Source organism: Scatophagus argus, chromosome 4 (assembly GCF_020382885.2).
Source record: "Scatophagus argus isolate fScaArg1 chromosome 4, fScaArg1.pri, whole genome shotgun sequence".
In the NCBI taxonomy this organism is placed as follows: Eukaryota; Metazoa; Chordata; class Actinopteri; family Scatophagidae; genus Scatophagus; species Scatophagus argus.
This window is the reverse complement of record NC_058496.1, coordinates 8,385,049-8,408,794: the sequence shown is the minus strand read 5'-3', so window position 1 is coordinate 8,408,794 and position 23,746 is coordinate 8,385,049. Positions and strand designations below refer to the sequence as shown.

General features: G+C 43.9%; 1 protein-coding gene across 15 annotated transcripts in view; it reads left to right on the top strand.

The window, feature by feature from the left end:
- The window catches only part of ank1a (ankyrin 1, erythrocytic a), an 88,344-nt gene that overhangs the window by 56,235 nt on the left and 8,363 nt on the right, over positions 1 to 23,746 (top strand). For 9 of the 15 annotated variants that reach the window (XM_046387450.1, XM_046387455.1, XM_046387444.1 and 6 more), the window contains 38 exons: positions 1,395 to 1,493; positions 2,122 to 2,220; positions 2,488 to 2,586; positions 2,759 to 2,944; positions 3,081 to 3,179; positions 3,271 to 3,369; positions 3,468 to 3,566; positions 3,824 to 4,021; positions 4,130 to 4,228; positions 4,319 to 4,417; positions 4,534 to 4,632; positions 4,845 to 5,042; positions 5,166 to 5,264; positions 5,366 to 5,464; positions 5,550 to 5,747; positions 5,881 to 5,979; positions 6,318 to 6,416; positions 7,138 to 7,236; positions 7,329 to 7,421; positions 7,562 to 7,634; positions 7,812 to 7,832; positions 10,341 to 10,461; positions 10,643 to 10,721; positions 11,380 to 11,495; positions 11,593 to 11,817; positions 12,098 to 12,252; positions 12,341 to 12,552; positions 14,444 to 14,648; positions 14,852 to 14,948; positions 15,110 to 15,338; positions 15,453 to 15,581; positions 15,711 to 15,830; positions 15,923 to 16,007; positions 16,217 to 16,291; positions 16,592 to 16,723; positions 16,900 to 17,052; positions 22,473 to 23,130; positions 23,357 to 23,699. In XM_046387450.1, coding sequence (XP_046243406.1) covers positions 1,395 to 1,493; positions 2,122 to 2,220; positions 2,488 to 2,586; positions 2,759 to 2,944; positions 3,081 to 3,179; positions 3,271 to 3,369; positions 3,468 to 3,566; positions 3,824 to 4,021; positions 4,130 to 4,228; positions 4,319 to 4,417; positions 4,534 to 4,632; positions 4,845 to 5,042; positions 5,166 to 5,264; positions 5,366 to 5,464; positions 5,550 to 5,747; positions 5,881 to 5,979; positions 6,318 to 6,416; positions 7,138 to 7,236; positions 7,329 to 7,421; positions 7,562 to 7,634; positions 7,812 to 7,832; positions 10,341 to 10,461; positions 10,643 to 10,721; positions 11,380 to 11,495; positions 11,593 to 11,817; positions 12,098 to 12,252; positions 12,341 to 12,552; positions 14,444 to 14,648; positions 14,852 to 14,948; positions 15,110 to 15,338; positions 15,453 to 15,581; positions 15,711 to 15,830; positions 15,923 to 16,007; positions 16,217 to 16,291; positions 16,592 to 16,723; positions 16,900 to 17,052; positions 22,473 to 23,130; positions 23,357 to 23,699 — 5,487 coding nt within the window. The remainder of the gene's footprint in view (positions 1 to 1,394; positions 1,494 to 2,121; positions 2,221 to 2,487; positions 2,587 to 2,758; positions 2,945 to 3,080; positions 3,180 to 3,270; positions 3,370 to 3,467; positions 3,567 to 3,823; positions 4,022 to 4,129; positions 4,229 to 4,318; positions 4,418 to 4,533; positions 4,633 to 4,844; positions 5,043 to 5,165; positions 5,265 to 5,365; positions 5,465 to 5,549; positions 5,748 to 5,880; positions 5,980 to 6,317; positions 6,417 to 7,137; positions 7,237 to 7,328; positions 7,422 to 7,561; positions 7,635 to 7,811; positions 7,833 to 10,340; positions 10,462 to 10,642; positions 10,722 to 11,379; positions 11,496 to 11,592; positions 11,818 to 12,097; positions 12,253 to 12,340; positions 12,553 to 14,443; positions 14,649 to 14,851; positions 14,949 to 15,109; positions 15,339 to 15,452; positions 15,582 to 15,710; positions 15,831 to 15,922; positions 16,008 to 16,216; positions 16,292 to 16,591; positions 16,724 to 16,899; positions 17,053 to 22,472; positions 23,131 to 23,356; positions 23,700 to 23,746) is intronic. The other 6 variants (XM_046387453.1, XM_046387445.1, XM_046387449.1 and 3 more) reach the window with 5 other exon arrangements.

Genomic DNA, 23,746 nt, shown 5'->3' with positions numbered 1-23,746 from the left:
AGGGTTATTTTTTTAGACTTCATACCAGACCCTGCATATCAACAGATTTATTCATGTGAAGTGACACCACGCAGTAACCATTACTGGCAGCTTCCTTCAGTGATGAAGGGAGACACCTCATGGATAAAAAATCTAATTACGTGCACAAATAGTCTTGCAACATGAATAGCATAATTTGATTTCATGTAGAGTTGATATCAGTCATATGAAATTTTCTTATTTTTCACTGTTTTGTGTTATCTGTGTTAAGTGATAATCTTCAGTATTCTTATCTTCACTTGAATTAGGCAAGTTTTGCACTTTGCACTGCAATCTTTCAGTTTAGTCGAGTGGTGTTTTGCTTATTGAAGAAATGTTTCTCCAAACTAAACTGTTTTTTATGAGACCACTAGATGGCAGCAAATTTAAGAATTTTCAGATTTTACTCACAGTTGGCTCAATGTTGCATACATTAATGCACTAATAATTAAGACACCAAATGTCGGCTGCAGCCTCTTATATTATCACCACAGGTATATTAGTGACACTGTAGCACTGAGCATGGACTTTCATTTAAACCCTGGTGGTGAGGGTTTTGTAGTTCTAGGTGTGTGACTGTTAGTGCTGATGCTGTTTGTACAGTCTGGTGAGAGTTTGGCCAGGTGGAGGCTTGACTGCGGCAGTTGTGTTTCCTCGTCTGAGTGGATGTGTGCCACTCACCAGGACACTGCCTCACTCCTGGTTTTCCCTTACTGTGTTTTCCCCTCCTCTTCTTTTACTCTTTACCTAACAGCCACTCCACTACCCTCTCTACTCTCGTTTGGTGATGGTTTCTAACTCACCTCCCTTTTTTTTTTCTTGCTTTCATCTCCTCCATTGGCCTCCCTCCCCTCCCCTGCTTTCCTTCTCTCCTCTGTCTGCAGTAGAGTGATGGTGTGCTGTGGTCTCCCCACTCAGAGGAATAATATCAGTGGTGTGGGAAAGGTCCAACCTCACATGTCCTGTGCGGCTGAAGGAAGGCTGTGTGAGGTCAGACCTATCCCACACGGCTCGTATTCTTCCCAGCCACGAGACCAGCGGCGTGCCATCCCCCCGCCCCCCGTCTCCTCCTCTCACCATCATTAATCAAATTAAAATGTTCACACCCTGATTGATTCATCCCTGTAGACATTGTGTTTGCTAATGACTGCTCTGAGAGTACTGCATGCATGGTGTCCAGTGTAAGTATTTGCCTGCTTTGGTTTGTGAGTCTGTCAGTCACTGTGATTAAAAACAAAACAGATGTTCAGTTTTGCACGATCTCCATGTGCTTGTTTGTGTTTATATGTGGTTGTTTCTTTTTGATAAGCACATGTTTGGGGTGATAGTGTGTTTAGGGCCCTTCAGTATGAGGTCTACTCTGCTCTCTCATTCAGAATGGGCTCAACGGGCTGCATCTGGCCTCGAAAGAAGGCCACGTCAAAATGGTGCTGGAACTACTCCACAATGGAATTGTCCTGGAGACCACCACAAAGGTAAAGCCCTCTGAAAAAGAAAAAGTTTGACAATCTTGTTGCGTTGCCACGAAAACTAGAATCGACACCACTATTAAAAAATTTCAAATGATGTTCATTGTTTGACCAGTTATGGTAATTAATGTTAGCGTGTAATGTCACAATACAGCATGAAAGATCTGTCTGCGTATGAGACCTCCCATGTCCAAAACAGCACATTTATCATTACAGCTATGTATGTGCAGTGCAGAGAGCAATGAAACAAACATGGTGCTACCCAAAGACATAGTAAATATAGTAAAAAAAAAAAAAATAGCAATATAGAATAAAGGTAATAATATAAAAGATATAAATATACACACGTGCAATACAGCAAGACATTCAAGTGTGGTTGTTAAAGTGTGTGCCATGCAGTGGTATGCATGTTTGGGTGTGTGTGTGTGTGTATGTTTGGGTATGTGTATGACTGTGTCAGTCCTGTCCCTGCGACAGGAGTCTGCTGGCTTGGGGATAGAAGGTATTTCAGAGTCTGGTAGTGGTGGACTGAGTGCTTCGGTGTATAAATGTACATGTTGGATTTAACCTGCAATCTTTGTGATTGTTCATTATGGATGTGTAATCTTACTCTCATGTATATGTGTTTAAACAGAAGGGGAACACGGCCCTGCACATCGCAGCCCTGGCAGGGCAGGAGCAGGTGGTCACAGAGCTGGTTAACTACGGGGCCAATGTCAACGCTCAGTCCCAGGTGAGACTCTGTGCTGCTCTCACCGCTGCGATTACAGGACACACTACGTGTACTTTAGTGTGAACCACTGTAGTATCTATTGCAATTCCATCTGTTAACATGTGTCTTTGTTCCTATATTTCTGTGTGTTGGTGTTTCCTCTCTGTTAACATCCTTGTGCGTGCATCTGTCACTGTCTTCCTATCTCTTTGCTGCTGTGCTTGTGCCTCTGCTCTTGCTGTTGTGGTGTGTGTGTGTGTGTGTGTGATGTGCGTGTCTCTGAGACAGAAGGGTTTCACTCCACTTTACATGGCTGCACAAGAAAACCATCTAGAGGTTGTGAAGTTTCTTCTGGAGAACGGGGCCAATCAGAGCATTCCAACTGAGGTACTGAAGAACTGAGAGAAGTTTTTAAAGACGATTCTTCCCAAATTCCCCAATCTCATCCTTGCTGATCCAGACTCATTGTGTTTCCATTCTGTTTCATTCTCACTTCTCACATCTCTGTGATTTTCTTTGTGTGAGTCAATCAGTCCTCTAACTTTCCTGTGTGCTGCAGGATGGATTTACTCCCCTCGCCGTGGCACTTCAGCAGGGACATGAAAATGTCGTAGCCCTGCTCATCAACTACGGCACCAAGGGAAAGGTCCGCCTCCCCGCGCTGCACATCGCAGCACGCAACGACGATACACGCACAGCCGCAGTGCTTCTGCAGAATGACCCCAATCCTGATGTCCTCAGCAAGGTGTGTGTGTGTGTGTGTGTGGATTCAGACAATGGCACATGCGTAAAGTCGGTATGGACATCTGTTAGATGTCCTTGTTTTCTAAAATGCAAAGGTAATGAGCGTGTCATGTACTCACATTGATGTGTCCCTGCAGACTGGATTCACTCCCCTCCACATTGCTGCACACTATGAAAACTTGAACGTAGCTCAGTTGTTGCTTAACAGAGGAGCCAATGTCAATTTCACCCCAAAGGTAGGGAATGACTAATATTGCAAGGTTAATCTGTGTTGTTGCTGTCTGTTCTCCTTGTGAGTGCTTGTCTAAGTGCATCTTTACTCTGCAGAATGGTATCACTCCTCTGCACATTGCATCCAGACGAGGGAATGTGATCATGGTCCGGCTCCTGCTGGACAGAGGGGCTCAGATTGATGCCAAGACCAAGGTGCAGTAGATATCTTTCCTTCACTAAATCTTTGATTCCCTCACGCTTTCTAATTTGATGCAGCATTAGCTAAATCACTAACAATCCTCCCTCTCTAGGATGAGCTGACTCCTCTGCACTGTGCAGCCAGAAATGGTCATGTAAGGATTATAGAGATCCTGCTGGACCATGGAGCCCCCATCCAGGCAAAGACCAAGGTAATCCACCTCGATACAAGAAAAGTCTTAACTTCTTTTCAAAATGAGCTGAACACCATCGAGTATGAGAAGGAGTACAAATCAGTGGGTTGTTTTAAGCAAGTCAAAGTAAAGCTTTGTGATCCATCAGTCAAACACAACCACAGATTCTTGCTGCTGGTTTTTGTTCTGAATGTTTGTTTTCACCACAAGGCAAGTTGCTTCCTGTTTTGAGAGGGATGAGAGAGTCAATACATTTCTTTTTGTTTTTTTTGCAGAATGGCCTGTCTCCAATCCACATGGCAGCACAGGGGGACCACATGGACTGTGTCAAGCAGCTTCTGCAGTACAACGCAGAGATCGATGACATCACACTGGACCACCTTACCCCTCTGCATGTGGCGGCACACTGCGGCCACCACCGCATGGCCAAAGTACTGCTGGACAAAGGGGCCAAACCCAACTCTCGGGCATTGGTCAGTGACAGAACACAAACAGACACACACACACACACACTCACCGTATCAGAAGTTGTTTTTAATCTTGTTAGCAATGATAATCATTTCTGTCTTTTTTTTCTACAGAATGGCTTCACTCCTTTGCATATTGCTTGCAAAAAGAACCACATGCGTGTGATGGATCTCCTGCTTAAACACTCTGCATCATTAGAGGCTGTGACTGAGGTGAGAGGACAGGGGAAAAAAGGCTGCCAGTGATGACAGCTCATCGTTGTGTTGAATATATTTGTAACATTCTTGTCCTCCCCTGAACAGTCTGGCCTGACCCCCTTGCATGTGGCATCATTTATGGGTCATCTCAACATTGTGAAGATCCTGCTGCAAAAAGGAGCCTCCCCCAGTGCCTCCAATGTGGTCAGTTTACTTTTTGAAATCTCCAGACTAGCACAGATAACAGCTCACTTCTGCACTGGTGATGATGTTGTTGTCGTAGTGATAAATCTGAGTGTGTTGTTTCTGTGGATGAGTAGAAAGTGGAGACTCCTCTCCATATGGCATCTCGGGCAGGACACTATGAGGTGGCAGAGTTTTTGCTGCAGAACAGGGCTCCAGTGGATGCCAAGGCCAAGGTACAGACTTCACACACACTACACAACCCACATATCCACGTACTCATGCATAGATTTAATACTCTGAAAGCATCTTTATGTGATACAGCTCAATGTGTTACACACTTTACTGAGAGTGGAAAAGAAGATGCTGTAAAACACCTTGATTAAGTCATCAGTAAAGGCATTTTACAGTAAGAGTTTCATGCAGTAGCTTTTCTCTAACTGGCCAGGACGACCAAACACCTCTGCATTGTGCTGCTCGTATGGGCCACAAAGAGCTAGTGAAGCTCCTGCTGGACCACAAAGCCAACCCCAACTCCACCACCACAGCCGGCCACACACCCTTACACATCGCTGCCCGGGAAGGTCATGTACAAACTGTACGCATCTTACTGGATATGGAGGCTCAGCAGACCAAGATGACCAAGGTAAGGCCTCCGTGCTTATCCTTTGCTACGTTGTGTTGTAACATTTGTATTAAAACTGTCAGCCCAAATAGCTCTGGTTCTCAAACTGATATTGTCCTCTCTTGGTCGTTGGTGCCTCTGCAGAAAGGCTTCACTCCACTTCATGTGGCATCAAAGTATGGAAAGGTGGACGTAGCAGAGCTGTTGTTGGAGAGAGGAGCCAACCCTAATGCTGCGGGCAAGGTGAGAAAATCATAAAGGACCTGACCGTATTGATCTAAAGGATGAATATAGCTTTGTTTGCACTCCTACAGTCTGCTGAACTTTTGATTCTGTTTTCGCAGAATGGTCTGACTCCGCTGCACGTTGCCGTGCATCACAACAACCTGGATGTTGTTAACTTGCTTGTCAGCAAGGGAGGGTCACCACACAGTGCAGCCAGGGTAAATAAAAAAAGAGACAGACACATCATCTATTCTGAATGGCCCAGTGTATTTCTTCTGACCACAACTGTTGTCTGTGCCCCAGAATGGCTACACTGCCCTCCACATAGCATCTAAGCAGAACCAGGTGGAGGTGGCTAACAGCCTGCTGCAGTACGGAGCTTCAGCCAATGCTGAGTCGCTGCAGGGAGTCACACCTCTCCACCTGGCCTCGCAGGAGGGAAGGCCCGACATGGTCTCCCTGCTCATCTCCAAACAGGCTAATGTCAACCTTGGAAACAAGGCAAGGATCATATAGATGATTAGAAGATTACTGTCATGGCAATAGAAATTTATTTGACCTATTCAAACCAACAGCAGTGCGCAGTTTTTGATTGATGTCTTATGTGTTTGATCTGTTTGACCTTCTTTTCCAGAGTGGATTAACCCCACTGCATCTGGTGGCACAGGAGGGACATGTCGGCATTGCGGATATCTTGGTGAAGCAAGGGGCTTCAGTCTATGCTGCCACACGAGTAAGAGCTGTAGAAGCTGCTTGAGCTGTCCGGTTTGGGGCATAGCAGATAGCTTCTGAGTAGCATGTAGCCTGATGATCTCATAGCAAAAGGTTATGTTACCATCAATACGTGGCTGACCATTGAGGGTTTCACATTGAGGGTTTTTAATCTCACTGCTCTGCTCTCAAAATGATTCTACTGTGGATATGAACCAATAGTTGTGATATATGGTATTCATGAACCTTTCATTCTTGTAAAGATTTAGTGTATGAAGTCTTTGAAATGTCATTAAGACCCTAAAGTTGGGAAATGACTTTGTGTTTAATTTTTCTTTACTATTTCTCCGTCACCATCAGATGGGTTACACTCCTCTCCATGTAGCTTGTCACTATGGCAACATCAAAATGGTGAAGTTCCTGCTGCAACAACAGGCCAATGTCAACAGCAAAACAAGGGTGAGCGCCTCCCTCTGGTTTTACATGAAACTACAACGAAGTTAACCAAAGCGTGACTCCCAAAGTTACACTCCATTTCTAAACACTCCATTTCTTTCATCAGGAAATGCAGTTACAAGGCAGGAACGGTTTCAGTTTAAAGAACTGTTGTAGTTTAATACAGTATTTGTTTATTTATATTTTTATTATGATATTGCCCTGAAAAAGTTGGCTGAGCAAGGTTATATGTAAGGATACACTTCATGATATTTTATGTTGTTGAATATTGAGTGATTACTTGATTTAGCTTTACGTCCATGCTGACACATTCAGTCCAAAACACAAATATATTGAATTTATCATCAAAAAAGACAAAAAAAAAAAACAGCAATTGTTGACACCTGAGAAGCTGCAACTTGTGGATTTTTGGAAATTTTGCTTTAAAAAATAATTGAGGTGTCTAGTCAGATTTTACTGTCCATTGAACTGATGCTGAAATGTGTTCTTGATATGCAGCTGGCCTGTTGTGATGTGCATTAGCCAAAACATTGATGTAAAGCAACTCTGCTTACAGGCATTTTAAGGAAATAAGTAAAAAAAAATTGGGAAGAAAAATGCCAACTGTGCTACAAAAAAAAAAAAAAAAAGATATTGTTATTTTTACAGTGAGTGTTTTATTCAGATGCATCTTGCATCAGATGAGTAAGAGTAGATCTAATATTGGCATCTTGCTCTCTTCCAGCTTGGTTACACTCCTCTGCACCAGGCCGCCCAGCAGGGACACACAGACATTGTGACACTGTTGCTGAAGCATGGAGCTCAGCCCAATGAGACAACAGCAGTGAGCATGAACGGTTCTCATATCTTCCTCAAAGTGATTTGTAAAGTTTGGTCTTTTGCTCATGTGATCGATTGCACCTTTCTGTCTGACAGAATGGTACTTCGGCCCTGGCCATTGCCAAGAGGTTGGGCTACATCTCTGTGATCGACGTCCTGAAGCTCGTCACTGAGGAGACGGTGTCCATGGTGAGGAGCGTAGAAAGTGTCACTGTGCCCCCCAGATGAACTGCTGTCATTATTTGGCCCTCAAAATCACATGGAAATACTTTTAAGGTTTACACTTTCTATCTCTAATTGGTTCCTGTTCTTCCTTCTGTGCCCTGTAGACGACCACTGAGAAACATCGTATGAGTTTCCCAGAAACAGTGGATGAGATACTTGACGTGTCTGAGGATGAAGGTAGAGGACTACGGTTATTATGAATCACATGCAACAGACAGCAGCAGTGTGTAATATGTTGATGTTGCTACAATATTTCTTCCTGTTTACAGGGCAGATTTTATGATGTTTGACTGGTCCCATAAATATTCATTTTTTTCAATTCCTTTTTTTTTTTTGCCTTTTGCCCTTTTTTAGGAATTGCTCAGCTAACATTAGGTATGAATGTCTCTTTTCTTTCTTTGTGCAGCATTCATAGGTTGTTGTAATAAAGAGTGTGGCTCCATTTCAAGCTCACTCTCTCCACTCTCTCCACTCTCTCTCTCTCTCTTTCTAGCCCTTTTTACACAGAGATTCCACAATGCAGCGTTAAAGAGGACTGTATTTGCTTTTTTTAGACTGACTCAAACAATGCTGGTGTGTGATTTTCAGATAGTATGACGGCATGACATGTAACACAAAAACGTCTGCATTTCGCTCCTGTCATGTCATCTCACCTTTTATTATTTTTTTTTTTTTTGTAATATTACTCGAATGTCAAAGTCAGGTATCCGTTACTGCCTCTGCTGCCAGCTGAAAGGTGGAACAACAATGGCCGCCCATTCAGTGTTTGTACAGTTTAAGCAGAAGTGCAAGGCAGAATTACAGCAAGATTTCCACCTTGCCCAGGCTGTGTAAAAGGGGCTTCAGTTTCTCTCTCTCTCTCTCTCTCTCACTTGTTCACTCGTTCCCTGTGTAGTGTAGTGGTGCTCACTGTGATGGTGGCTCTGGTTTCTCATTGGCATGCACCCATAGCACCCATGTCTCTAAACCTTATGTCCCTTCAATAACACCATCCTTCTCTAACTCTCCAGGTTCCTCTTTTTACTGCGTGCTATGGCAGCAGTCCTTGCTTTTATGGTTCCGTTCATTGCTGATCCACTTAGATCAGCTATTATTACTGATATCAAATTTAATAAACCTTTGGTGAAAACTTGCTCTGTGTGCTTCAGCAGTTCATAGTGGACTTTGTGCTGTCTTTTTTAAGTTATTGCTTTGAAGTAAGTGTGCGTGTGTGTCTGCATTTAAATCACATTGTGGTGTCAATCACGTACCCCAACATTTTCAGCTTTCTTGTATTCCTGCGATGTGAACTGTGTTGTTGGAGGGAAACGCATGTTTGTATTATTCAGTACTGGATCATGTGACTACTTGTATCTAAAAGTAGTCACCCCTTAGTGATGAACTCAGAGAATTATGACCTGACTTTACTGCCTTTTGGTTTTCCAGCCAGCAGTGTCACCTTTTTTGGCTCACACTCCAGCTCTCATCGCATTTCAGCCATGACAAACCTCTAAAACCCTAGCACTTCTAGCTCCAAACAGTAGACGAAGTTAGCGACGAGCATGTGAACACAGTGTAGCATTTAGCAGCTCAAGAGCCAGATATTTCCCTCAGGAGTTGTGGAGAGCAAAAACAGAGCTTAAAGGAGAGTGAATGTTGAACTTACATTCAGCTGGACAGAAACAAAACACCCAATACATGCTAAAGTTGCTGTGTTTCTGCTGGATATGTAAATAAGCATTAACAAATTAACTCAAAAGTGACACATCAGCCCACTGATCACAGCTCTTTTCTGCTGACGATGATCTCAGGGGACATTATGTCTTGATATCTTTAGTCCCTTGATAATTCAACAGACAGGTTGTCACTATTACTCTAAATATAGAAAGTAGGTGAGCTGCTGTCTTAAAGACGCATCTCATATCCAGAATGGTAAAATGATATTGGCATGTTATCTGATGCACATGCTTGAATACGGTGACTCTTTCGCCTACACGACATGGCACGCGTGCATGATACACAAGACAGAGGATATCCAGGACGAGAGCTGCCTCATATGAACCTGTGGGAAGTGCAGGCTGAGTCAAACATAGTGTGATGACACCTACGACATCACTTTTGGCTCTGCACTGCATACAGACATCCGCTCACACAAGCTGTGCTGATACGGTCACAAATTAATAAACACAGGAAAGGCGCTTGAAAATTGTCGCATGTTTTGGGCGGTAAGTAACCAAAACCAAAACCCATCTCTGCTCACGTCAATGGTCAAAGGATAGTGGAGAGCAGCTTGTGTGTTTGTCATCGTGTGACATTCTGGTCTGATGGTGTTCTGATTCTGTTTGCAGTCATGTGTTTTAGAGTGAATACGTCTCTCTCTCTGAGGCAGATGATGTCTAAAACCTCCAGTTCACTATCTGTTTATTCTCTAGACAGTGAATTGAGATAATGAGATTGTGCTAATGCCGGCTCTTCCCCAGAGATCTATAATGTTGTTGTTTCCAACTGGGAAAAATCAGGCTGCTTTTATAAGGTGTCCTCTCTTCTCTGCATAGATGTAGTAATGTTTAGGATGTCTGAATCAAAAGTGCTGCACACAGCACCCTGAAACAACAGCTAATTAAAGTGGTCGGCTGTGTTGTTTTCGCTTTTTGGTGTGTGTTTTTGGCATTCAGCATTTAACTCTTTGCGGTGATGTGAGTGTACAGAGCATTTTCACTAATGTTTCATCTCATCAGTCTAACCCCCTAAATCACAGAGCCTCATCTCCTCATCTCCTGGGTTATCTTGTTGTCCAACTCTTCTGGTTAACCATCTTGTTCTTTTCTTTCTCTCTTTCTCTTGTGCTGTTTCACCAACCTGACCTCGGTCTGTTCGCTCTCTTTGGCATGTTGTTCTCTGAAGGAGAGGAGCTCTTGGGGACAGAAGGGGCCAGGTACATGAAGATGGATGACATGAAAGACCATGATGACGATTTCCTCTCCCCCAAGAAATCACTGGAGTACGAGAGAGGGCTGGGCACAGCGTAAGGGGGACTGGGTGGGGAAGCAGGCGAGAGAGCCAAGCTAGTAGCCACACGCTAATAGGTGGATGGATAGATGGGGATGCACCATAGACACTCACTAAACACCAGGGGTGAGCACTTGGGAGGAGACGTGAAGAAACCTTTTCAATTTGACTTATGTCTTGTTCTTTTCACACAACAGGAATTACTCGCCAGCCATTCCCAGGATACCCCGCGTCTCTCCAGAGACCGTTATCCTGAAGGAACACGAGATAGATCAGGTAACGTTCAGGAAAGCATCAGTAAGATACTGCAGGCGTCCCTGCAGTTCAGTATTGCACTTAGTTAAACATGGGCGAGACGAGATGCACCAGAGCCTGAGATAACGTGACTTTCAGTATGGGTTTTTTAGTATGAGTCAAACTCCAAATACACTGGATCGTTCATTAATAAGTCTTTCATTACACCCCCCTTAACTGGTATTTACTGACACGTGTCAAACTGTACGTTTGTTTAGACCTGTTAGGCTCATACAGTCTCCAACAACTGAGTGAGATGTGGTCGTAAATGTGGTTTATAGTCAAATTACTCTTTTTAAACCTCAAACTCATTGCTATGTTCGTGTGATGTTATCAGTGTGAAGGGTTGTGCATTATGGAAATGTTTTCATGTAAACACACTTTTCTTTGAAAGCATGTAACACGATGCAGATGTTGTAGTCTAATCTTTATCGTGACATGACATTGTATACAAGAATCCCTCCCAAAGCAGTCTTTTGGTGTTTAATTTTGTCTTTTCTCAGCATTCACTGTAAAAATAGCCCAGAGGTATAATCTTTCATGGCCCTCACCATATAAGTAGTACGATAGTTTAAGTTAATACGCTTTTGGGTTCATATAAAATATTACACTAAACATTTTGTCTTTGTGTCTGCTGTAGCAACACACTCCGCTTCCACTGCCCAAAGAATATGATGAGGACTCACTGATTCCCAGCAGCCCAGCGACTGAGACGTCAGACAACGTCAGCCCAGTTGCCAGTCCCATACACACAGGGTCAGCAGGAGACGCCGTTTCATTTCACTTAATCTCCACGTAGTATCTGATCTGGCAACTTACGTGATGTTTTTTTTTTTCTTTTGTCCACTAACAGGTTCCTGGTCAGTTTTATGGTAGATGCTCGGGGCGGCTCAATGCGAGGCAGCAGGCATAACGGTCTGCGTGTCATCATACCTCCGCGGACCTGTGCGGCACCCACCCGCATCACCTGCCGCCTGGTGAAGCCGCAGAAGCTGACCAGCCCCCCTCCACTGGTGGAGGGAGAGGGGCTGGCCAGCAGGATCATCTCCCTGGGTCCAGCTGGCATGCAGTTCCTGGGGTGAGGAAGCAACTGAAACCCCAAATATTGTATAAGAATATGTATGTATAAGAATTGTTTTTTTCCCATGTTCTCAAAATGTACAAAAAAACATTTACTAACAGTCAGTTTGTTATTGCCTTTGACTTATCAAATGATGAAATTGTGAATACCCAGTGGATATTGTCAATACAATACAATAGTAGAAAATAAAGCCTGCATGCTCTAATTTTTTTATTCCATATGTTTTTAGTGAATTATTTTCACGTGTCCATGTATAACTGTGTGTATCGTGTGGCAGACCGGTGATAGTGGAGATCCCCCACTTTGCTGCTCTGGGTCGTGGTGACCGGGAGCTTGTGGTGCTGAGGAGCGAGAATGGCTCAGTCTGGAAAGAACATCGCAATCGCTACGGAGACGAGGTGCTAGAAACAATTCTCAACGGGATGGATGAGGGTAAGAGTTGAAATGCGTTGTATCTAATCTCAAACGTTTAGCTGGATGATCACTTCTTGAGAATTTAAACCTTCTCCCGTCTCCTCAGACTTAGAAAGCCAAGAGGAGCTCGGGAAGAAGCGAATCCGTCGCATCATCTCCACCGACTTCCCCCTTTACTTTGCCGTTGTATCACGAGTGCAGCAAGAGAGCGATCTGATTGGACCGGAGGGAGGTTCCCTGACAAGTAAACTGGTGCCAATGGTCCAGGCCACATTTCCTGAGACGGCAGTCACCAAACGAGTCCGTCTGGGGCTGCAGGTGAGATGGGACGATGAGGAGAAGGAAGGAGAACAGAGACAGAATCGTTAATGCCTGTGTTGCCTGAATAAAAAGCATGTTGGATGTATTTTGGTTGACGTTGGAATGACCTGATCACATCAGCACTTGTGCCAAGTTATCCTGATTTAGTTTTCTGTTGTTTTGTTTGTTTTGGTTCTTGCATTTTTAGAGGACCTTTTTGCCTTTTATTTCTCACAGTGCATGCACTTGGCACCTTTATACAACTGTGGACTACTCATTCAGTGCTGATATGTCTATTATTGTTTGTGTTCAGTGATGTGTTACTCACTAATGTATCTGTATCTCTGGCAAAGCCCTGCATTTAGTGTATCTAACACGTTAATTTAAGATAACCAAGTGCAGTTGGTCAAACATTACTTGTACTCTTGTTATATCCATGAACGACTGTGTTTGCGTTTAGACTTATCTTCCGGTGCTTTTGGTCATGAATGTCAAGAAAATGTGCTAAAAGACTAAAGAACTGAAACACCTGAGCACCTGAGCTCCTTTTATGTATGTACTGCTACACTTTTCAGGTCTTCAAGTTTTGTCACACACCAAAGACAAAAGAAATATTTTTTTAGAACACTTTGCCACACTTACTAATAAAGTAAATACTTGTTTTTAGGAGCACATATTTATAAAGGCGCTATGAAATAGGACTTTCTGAGCAAATGTTTCAACAGTCCCACATTTCTGCCCATCTTATCAGATCAAACAAGCATCATTAATGATTCAGGCCTGGCTGTCTGATGTCCTGGAAATGAATGATGCTGTACCACCTCGTTAGCCGTCAGCTGTGAAATCACAGTCACATTTGGGGATAGGACTTTATAATGTTTTTAATTTGCAAACAAAATTTACAGTTTTTTTTTTTTTTTTTTTGGCACAGTGATACTTTATTGATACTTTCATACTTACTTTTTCTAACATCATTTTCTAATAATTTCAAACATTTATTAAGCTTTCTCAAAAAGATGCATTAAATGTCATCTTTTTTTCTTCCATTATTCTCTGCAGTGATTGTTTTACATATAAATTGTCTGACTTGGGATTTCAAGGATTTGTTTAAACACTGTTTAAAATCTGTGTTTTATTCCAATTCAAAACCCTGATTGCTTTCAGTCCTGTTTTAACACAGTTGACGTGTGTGTATGCCAGAAACTAATGAATTTTGATTATCAGATGGAATCTTGTAATTTCAGTGTCAGAATATGTTTCAGTAAACCAAAATGAAAATTAGATACAGTGTGAATGGGCCTTCTGCTGCATGTTTTTAGACCCGTGAATGAATTTATGACAAGCTAAATATATTTTGTAAACTAACATGCTACCACACATGACGTAACCTCTAAACTGAAAATAGTGAATGTAACTGAATTTAAGTAAAATGTATTCAGCATTTCAATATATAGTTTAACTATTTCATACTATGTAGAAACGTATCTATTTAACTAAAATGTTGCTGTAAAAAACCACCGTGCCTTTTTCTTTGATATCCATTTTGTATTAATCATTGTTAAGGCTTCATGTTAATACACATTGTTATCATTTTGCAATAAAAAAGAATTATTAAGTCCTACAACCAAGTTGTGTTGCTCTTTCCAAATGTATTTTCAAACTAGGAGGTATTCACTGTGTACTTCTCTCTCTTTCTCTTCATTTTTTATTTTTTCCCTATTCGCTTGTCCTCTCTTTAACCCTTTTTCCCTCTCATCCATCATCCCATCATCCACTTCCTAATACCTCATTCTACCTGCCATCATGTTTTCCATACATCCATTTTTAAATCCCCATTGCCTGTTCATACGTTTCCCTCTCTTGTCTACTTTCCCCATATCATTGAACCATCCTTTACTTTCAAACTCAGGCTCAGCCAGTTCCAGATGAGCTGGTTGCAAAGCTGCTGGGTAACCAGGCAAACTTTAGTCCTGTGGTCACTGTGGAGCCTCGGCGGCGCAAGTTTCACCGGCCCATCGGCCTGCGTATACCCCTGCCACCTTCCTGGAAGGAGAGCCCCCGGGACTCTGGGGAGGGTGACACCACCAGTCTGCGCCTGCTCTGCTCTGTCATAGGTACTGCATGCCACGGCCGGGAGTTGTGTGGGTGGATGAGTAAGTGTGTGCGTGCGTTCGTGTTGCTGGGAGCGATTTCCTTCCCTGGCAAGGAAAAGAATTATGAAGAAGAGCTGCTGATTTGAGTGGTGAAAGATGTCACTGATAGTTGGATGATTTTGTGCAAACACTGTCGCCATTCTTTCATTCTGTCTGATTCCCAGGTGGCACAGCCCAAGCCCAGTGGGAAGACATTACTGGCACCACCAAGCTTTTGTATGCTAATGACTGTGCCAGTTTCACAACCAATGTTTCAGCACGGTAAGTTCAATGTTTCAGTCAAGGTTCAGTTCACTTGGCAGCACCATCTTCATACCATTAAACTAAGTTTGATGCAAGTGTTTGGCACCTCATTCACTCCAGCAAGCGGCTTGACTGTGATTAAGAATAGAGTGTGATTACATGTCGTCGTTTCCTCTCAGATTCTGGCTGGCAGATTGTCCTCGGACAGCCGAGGCCGTCTCTTTTGCCAACCTGCTCTACAGAGAGCTGTCAGCTGTCCCCTACATGGCCAAGTTTGTGGTGTTTGCAAAGATGAACGAGTTACGTGAGGGTCGCCTGCGCTGCTACTGCATGACTGACGATAAGATGGATAAAACCCTGGAGCAACATGAGAACTTCACAGAGGTGGCTCGCAGCAGAGACATAGAGGTCAGTTCAGAGTCAAGGGCAGTGCATCATACTGAGACTCTGCGCTTGAAGTCTGTTGTAGGGAACACAAGTCCCACTTTCCACTGTGGCCAATCCCTGTGTCGTGTCTTGCAGGTGATGGAGGGAATGCCGCTTCACCTGGAGTGTTCAGGGAACCTCGTGCCGGTTAGGAAGGCCACTCAGCAGCCTCGCTGCTTTAGCTTCCAGGCCTTCAGAGATAACCGACTTCCTGTCTCTGTTAAGGTCTGGCTTTTTATCACAAATCTTTCTTCGGTTTTGTATAGTTTTTGTTTTTTTTTGTTTTTTTGCTGAATGTTACTCCACCAGTTCTGTCCCCATTCTTCATATGTGTCTTGTGTCTGCGTGTCTAAGGTGAGAGACAGCAGTAAAGAGCCCACTGGATTTCTGTCTTTCCTGCGCAAGTCGACCAAGTATGAAGACAGCCAACATGTGCTCTGTAACCTCAACATTACCATGCCTCCGTGTATCAGGGTAAAGTCCTTGGAGATATCTTACATTACACTCTGGTTGTTTACATTCATTTTCCCTGAGATGACGGACTTCGGTGTTGTTTGCTTGTGCAGATTGTTGGGAGTGAAGACCGGAGGCGAACTCTGACTCCGCTGGCTTTAAGGGAGAGATACAGCGCCCTGAATGAACCTGCTATGGGTATGAGGCTCTGACTCTCACCCTTGAAAATGATTTTATCCGCTTATTTATGATTTAAAGATATAAGGCAGAGCATGCTCTTTTTGCTAAAGTTGTAGTTTATTTCATCTACAGCAGTACTCCTTATACAGAATCAACGAGGGATAATCTCAGTTTAACATTTAATAAAGTCAGATGTTAAATTGTCGTTCCTGATCTGTTTTGTGCAGCATCAATGAGTGCCATGGAGAGGACAGAGCTGAAAATGGCTGTGATTGCAGAACAGTTGGGACTAAGCTGGGCTGGTAAGTGAGCAAGAACATACTAAATCTGTTTTTATGTGCTGTAAACGTTCCATATTTACCATATGTCTGACAAGCTAGCCAAGCTTGCCGTCAATTAAACAAACTTATAACATGGCAACCAGCCAATGAAACCAATTATTTTCTGTTTTCCTGCCAAGAGCCCTCGTGTTTGACAGACAGACTATTCAGCACCTTGTGTGTAGAGCCGCTGTGGAGCTTTACAACAGCAAGACTCAGAGATTAAATGATATGAATATTTCCTTCGTTTACTTGATTTTCTCTGGCTCATTTTCCACACAGAGTTGGCACGCGAGCTTCAGCTCAGCGTGGATGACATCAATAAGATCCGTGTGGAGAATCCCAACTCACTGCTGGAGCAGAGCTCTGCGCTGCTAAACCTGTGGGCCACACGCGAGGGCAAAAGGGCCAAGAGTGAGTATAAGAGATCTGAGATGTCTGTGAATATCTCTCATTGCGTCATGTCTTTGTTTATACTGTTTTGTGCTTCTTTAATCAGATTGTTGTAACGGTATTGTGATTGCCGTGGGAACCCCTTCCCTCCTTCTCTTTATATGCTTGTATGTCTCCTTGATGCGTCTTCGCTGCAGTGGAGAGCTTGTATGCTGCTCTGAAGAGCATCGACCGTATGGATATAGTCAACATGCTGGAGGGCCAGCCGCCTCAACCCGCCAGACAAGGCTCCCGCGATCTCAGACGCCGGCACAACGACAGAGAGCACCTGTCCCCGGGTATGACCAATGGTAAGTCCCCCCCCCCCAATAAAAGAAATCCCACACTGCAGCCCCATGGTCATGTCCCTTTTGCCTTGACCCTGAGCTGCCTTTCCAATAAACATATCTCCCCATTCCCCAAAATTCCCTGAAAGCAAAGTGAAGTTTGTTTCCCTTCTGAATTCTCTCTGTTGACCTCATGTCTTTCTTATCTACTCCCTGTGATGCTGTTGTGTATGAAAGCTGCCACAAAAGTCAAAGTTTTGCAGGACTTTACCCCAGCCCAGCAACATGCAGAGGGACTCAGGACACTCCTACTGTACCACAAACCTCTGTAGTATGTTTATTCATTCAATATGATGGAGAGTGTGAAAAAATAATTGAACGCTGAATCGCCAGAGTTTGCAAGGATCCCCTTACTGAGTGACCTTTGAGGAACACACTCCATATAGAGATAAGGAGAGTGTCCCATTGGTAGTAGTCATAATTTTATTAGTGTTATTCGTATTGTTATTGTTGTTATTTTGAATATATTATGGGTGTTTATTTACCCATAATTAATTTAGAGACACTTTACTGTGATATTTTGTCTATAAAACAACATATTGTCATACATGATCAATTCACATAGATCATACTGTGTAGCCTAGCTTAACTCACCTTATTACCAACTGTCAGCCCTCAGTCTTTTACTCCTTTTCCTCATGGTTTCCTTCACACATGCATACCCTACATCTTATTGACTCCATTTTCACCGCTGGACTGGTGTGAGCTCCGCTTCTGTCTGAGACTGGCTCCTCTTCTCTGGATCCAGTGCAGGCGATGAGTCAGTCCGACAGGTGAAAGATCCTGTTCTGTGAAAACTGGAGCAATACTCGGAGATGTAACAATGCATAGAGATACGACCATGAGGATCAAAAGGTGAAAAGGGAGACTTTCAGATCACAGCTGCAGTGAATCTGATAACCGTGTACCTGTGTTGTCTGTCTGTCTACCTGTCTGGCTACCTGCCTCCCAAAGGCCGTTCCCGCTTTGACGCTCGGAGTAAAAACGTGGTGGCGCTTTGAATACCAGGATGTTTTGTCTTCTGCTGTTCTCACAATGAAAGTGAGGGCTTGAAGAGGTTTATGACTGCAGTCTGGATTAAGGGCATCCTAAAGTCACGGTGACCAAGAGGAGGACATAACCTGACTTTTTAGGCAGTAAGGAATAAAATGGCCAAATAAATTGAGAGGCCATCAAGTAAATAAGAAAAACAGGCAAAGAAGTGGAAAATTAATCTGTAAATGCTTAAAGAGATTGAAAATAGTTAATAGTTTATTTATTTCTCACTTTGTTTAACAGGTGCATTTATTCATTTCATATTAAAGGTATAGTTTTACACTTTGGAAAACATGCTAATTCACTCTCTTGCCGAAAGTTAGATGATACCACTTTCATATCTGTAGTAAATATGAAGCAACCACATACAGTTGGTTAGCTTAGCATAAAGACTGGGAAAATGGGGGAACGGCTAACTGGCCTCTGACTTCTCTGGTTTCCTGGCAAGAGGTCACTGGTCACTGAGCGCAGCCAAGAAACTGCTGTTTTTAAACTTGAGTGTTTGTACAGATTAAATACACCAGCTGTAAAATTTAATTTGTGACCTTGTGGGATGCAGGCACTTTCTGAGCTTTGGACAGGGTCGGATCGTTTTCCTCCGTTCCCAGTGTTTATGCTCAGCTAAGCTAACTGTTGGCAGTTGATTTATACCCACCGTACAAATATGAGAGTGGCGTCGATCTTCTCATCTAACCTTTGGCGGCAAAAGCAAAATAGTGTGTCTCCCGAAGTGTTGAACTGTTCCTTAAAGTCAAGTCGAGTTCTCCATGTAAAGGAAGTTTAGTTTTTATTTTTATCTAAATAGCGGTTTGTTTGTTTTTTTACTCGAGATATTTTGCAGAAAAAGCTGAACGAACATTCACTAGAGTAAAGGAAACAGTTATACTGTGGCCTTGGTTCTGTCTCTCTGTCTTACCTGTCTTTCCCTCTGTCTGTCGGACCTTTCTTATCAGTTTTAGTTCTCGTGCGCCTCTATCGTAGGTAAGCGAGGTTTATTGAGGATGACTCCCAGGTTAGACAGAGTGAGACCTCTCCTTTTTAGACTTCTGATAGAGAACATTTAAATTCTCTCTGCCTGTGGTTGCATGGGGAGTAGTTTGAGTCTCTTTAGGGCTAATGCTGGTGCACTGAATGTCCTTTTGGGAGCCCTGTTTTCATTCCCTGTGAATCTGTCCCTCTCTCTGTGTTTCTCTGGACATGTCATCTGCAGCCTAGCCGTCCTACTTTTCCTCCTTCTCACTCCTCTCCGAACTCTGACCTCATGCCGACCTCATCTTGACCTCTGACCCACATTTTTATTTTTTTTATTTTTTTGCGACTAGTTGTGCATTTTCTTTATTTTTGTGCTCTTGAAAACCCCACCTTTTAAGTATCTGCTCTGTGACCAGTACCCCTCACACAGACTGTGTATTCAGCACCCGCTGGGAGGGGGGAAGGTGACCCTCATTCTCTCTCGCTGTTTCTGTCCGTGACCATCACCCTATTTTATATTCTCCGTCACTTGCTGCCCTTCTTTTCTCTTTTTTCCACTATGCCGTTTCCCTCCTTTCCCATCCCTTCTTTCCTCGCCCTCCCGCCTGTTTGCATGTGCATGAGGCTGACCCTCATTCCTCATCTCCACCCCGTGTTTGCATGGAGACACTGGGATGAGGCGCAGGAGCAACGCTGGCTTGTTGATGGAGATGACGACTCAAACACTGCGCAGAACGCTGCTCGAACAACAGACGTATGTCTTTGCACGGCATGCTTACTAAGAATGAACCCCACCGTCTGTCTCTGTTCCTCCCTCAGCGATCTGTCCCACAGGGGGTAAAATGAAAAAAGGCCACAAACCTTTTTTGTGAACTCTGACTCGTGTTTGCTCTGTTCATGTATGAATGTTGTGGTTGTTTTGTATGTCATGATGATTCTACGTGTAAACTGTGTCCATCTGATGGGTTATTCTGTGTGAAATCTGAGTTTTAATGTCTTTTTAAGTGTTCCACGAGTGTCAGTTTGATATTGTTCTTCCCCTTACTGTAAATGTGCGTATTGTTTGATGTGAACTCATCAGTTAGTCTGTGTGAGTGTGTCAGTGTGAGCACCTTTATGTGTTTTAAGTTGTTTAATATAAGTGTTTTGTGTCTTCCATATACATGTGTGCTTAGTGTATCAGTGTTTAAGTGTATGGGCAAAATCAGTATATTTTCTTACATGACCTTCATGGCTTTGTTTTCCATATTTTTGTCTTTTAATCAAGAGGATCAAACAATCACACATTTTTCATATTTCACACTTGCTCATTGCCCTAATTTCCAAATCTCTTCTGTCTACATCACTGCCTCATTTACCAACATGGCGAGAGAGGGCTGACACATTTATTCATTTACAAATTCATGGCAAACAAAAAAAAATGTGTGGTGACTCATTAGATCCTGTTATATAGTGAATTTCATATCGATCAAGAAAAAAAATCCATATTTTCAATTTACACCTAATCCTGCACCTCATTTACTTGCAAGAGAAATGTAGTCTTTGTCTTGTTCATCAGATATTCAAAAATACTGTAGCCATACAAAGGTTTTATAGACTCATAATATCGTGAGTAGGCTTGTATAAGGACTCGCATCGTGGTGTACAGGCATCATGCTGCAAATGATCCAAGAGACCTGACGAAGATGATACCTCAGCATCATCCGTTGAGACCTAAACAAACAAGAAATGATGATTTAAATTTTGTATTTCTCGCTTTACTCATCATGATACAACCATAAGATCTGTAAATTCTGTCAGTTTTTAACACTTATAACTTCGTAAGATGAAGAATTACACAAAAATACATATGTTTATGATTATTAGTGTCTCTAGACAAAAGAAAAATAAATAAATAAACAGCACTCGAGAGGCTGAAAGAGAAAACTGAAAGTAGGACAAGAGTTCTTCCTGGCTGCTTGGTGTCACAAATATCTCTTGCACTCTCAGCAGTACTCAACAGCAATACTGCCAACCATGAATCAAGTTACACCCTGCACTCTGCACAGTCTTCTCTTTACTTTATGGTATACACGTATTCCCACTCTCTCTGCCTGGGTGCATGCAGAAGGTGAACTGCTTCCTCTCCTTGCTCTTCCCACCTACATACTGAATGACCTGCACTACATCTCCTATTTCAGCCTCTGCTTCAGTCATAACAACACTCACACTTTGCTTTACCCACATTTCCAGTCATCATTCACCTAATTTCCTGGGTAGATGCTCATTTTCAGAATAATTCATTCAGTATGAATAGGTTACAAAATGGATAAAAGGCAGGTTCTATATTTGCAGAGTAAAGGTGTAGTCTTAATTGTGTTTAACTGGATTTTTCTTTCTTTTTGTGCAGTTATTATCCCAACAAAAAGAAACATTCCTGATGCTGTGACATTGTGCACTATCATGGCAGGTCTGCCAAACAACACGAGTTATTGTTACAAAGAGTGTTCGAGACAGCTGTAGGAGTGACCTGAGTCCACAGCACGACAATGTGCAGTTTTACTAACTGATATAATAAATTCAAATTAATGTTTGAGCCAGCAACCATGTGGTTTTCACAACAGAAGGACGATCGAGTCTACTGTTTACGTGTTTGCATAATCAGCCATACTGTAGGTTATATGTTTATATAGTTGTGTTATAATGCTTTATAATAAATATATTGTTAAGTGTCAATGAGAGTGCAGGCACCTGTGTGGAGTGAGCTGATGTTTGTGTGAGGAGAGAATGAGATTGCCTGCGTGCATGCTATCCAGCCTGACAACAATATTAACCTGCCTGTTTTTTGAGTGGGTTTGAATGCATGCATATTTGCGTGTGAGTGTATGTGTGGCAGTATGAGACAGAGAGAGAGAGAGAGAGCGTGTGTTTATGGCATGTGTGTGTGTGTGTGTCCCAGCCCCCGGGTTTGGGGCGGAGACAGTAATTCCTGTCCATCTCCCTGCAGGTGGCAGACAGCAGAGCAGCACCAGTCACTGCCGTGACCGAACCTTCAGTCTCTCTCAGCCCGTCTGGCTGTGTCTGTTGCTGCTGTCGCTGCTGCTCTTACCGTCAGCGCTGGCTGGTCGAGCTTGAAAAGCCCTTTTCTAAAAGCTGCCCTTGCTCTCATGTCTTTAGCTCCATGCACCTTTATTCCTGCTCCTATTGTCTTGCCCCCCCCACCCCCCCTTCCCGACTCTTCTCCCATTTGTCCCTTCAGCCTGCTCTTCTCCTCCCCGAGATGCCCAGCTCCTGGGCAGGGGCTCTTACCCCCTCCCAGGGTTCCGGTGCTGTGGGGGTGAGGTGAGGAGCGAGGCAGGGGGCCGGGTGTCAGTGTGCCTCTCTCTGTCTCGCTCCAGGTTATGGTCTGGCACAGGAAGAGCTTCTCTCACCGGCTTCCATGCAGTACAGCCTGCCCTCTCCACTTGGTTCTGAGCCTTACTGGCAGGAAGTCTCCAGTCTGGACTGTGCACCCATTGCCACCACAGAAGAAGACACCCTGATGGAGATGTCTGATGTGCAGGTGTGGCCCTCAGGCAACAGCCCCTCACTGGTGCCTGTGGAGGACTCCTCGCTGGAGTGCAGCAATGCTGACGATTCAGAAGGTCTTCTAGGGTTGCCCTATGGAAGTCTGGGTCGGCCGGCAAGTCAGGCCAGCGCGGCCAGCGTGGGGGGTGGGGTGCTGAGTGGCTCCATTGAGCTACCCGAAGACGATTCAGAGATGGGCGTTGACTCGCTCAGCACTGCCACGCCAGCCTCGCTCGGGGGTACCATCGCTGGGATGAATCTTAACGGGCTGAACAACGGTCAGGGGTCAGAGGCAAGTTCGGAGGTATCTGCATTCACCAGTACGACTGGTGGAGAAGGAGCTGGAGGAGGAGGAGGAGGAGGAGGAGGAGGAGGAGGAGGGACGGGCTCAGTGGAAGGGCTTTCTCTTGTTGCAGGACAGCAAAGGGTGTATGCTCGGCTGAGTGAGTCACCTGGTCTCAGCTGTGTTTCAGATCGGAATGGAGACAGGTGAGTCAGACCTGCCACTCAGATGGTGACAAAACAGAACTAATAAACAGATGTGTGCTACCACCTCATTAATGTTTATTGCATGTCAGTGAATATTAGAGAGTCTTTTCTTGAACAATTCTAGCAGAAGAAGCGACACTAAGGAGTTTTGTTGCTTTACTTTTCCGTTGACTAAGCATGTACACGGCCTGTACCACCTCCACAACGATCCGTCTTTTCCTTTCAGGTCAGGTAATAGTGGAAACGGAGGTGGTGGAGGCTCTTTCCTTTCCTACCTGCAGGAACAGACAGGCCCGGGATGGATCCCTGTCACCGATCCTACGCAGGCCTGGGTGGGCAGTCAACCCAGGCAGGCCATGGACACCATGATGTCATCAGTTTGTAACTCTGTGGATGGAGATCAGTCCCATGTATCCCAGGAGGCCTTGCTACAGCCTGTGAGGGACATGGGGCACTCAGAGATCTTACGGGGACACTTCAGAGGTACCCAGCCATTTGAGAAGGGTTTGGGCTTCCCCCACAGAGTACCTGAGCTGAGGGCCTGGGATGACGTGCGTCTAAAGGGCCAGGTGAGAGTGTTGCTCTTCCCATGCAGAAAAAGAGGCATGTCTGTCCT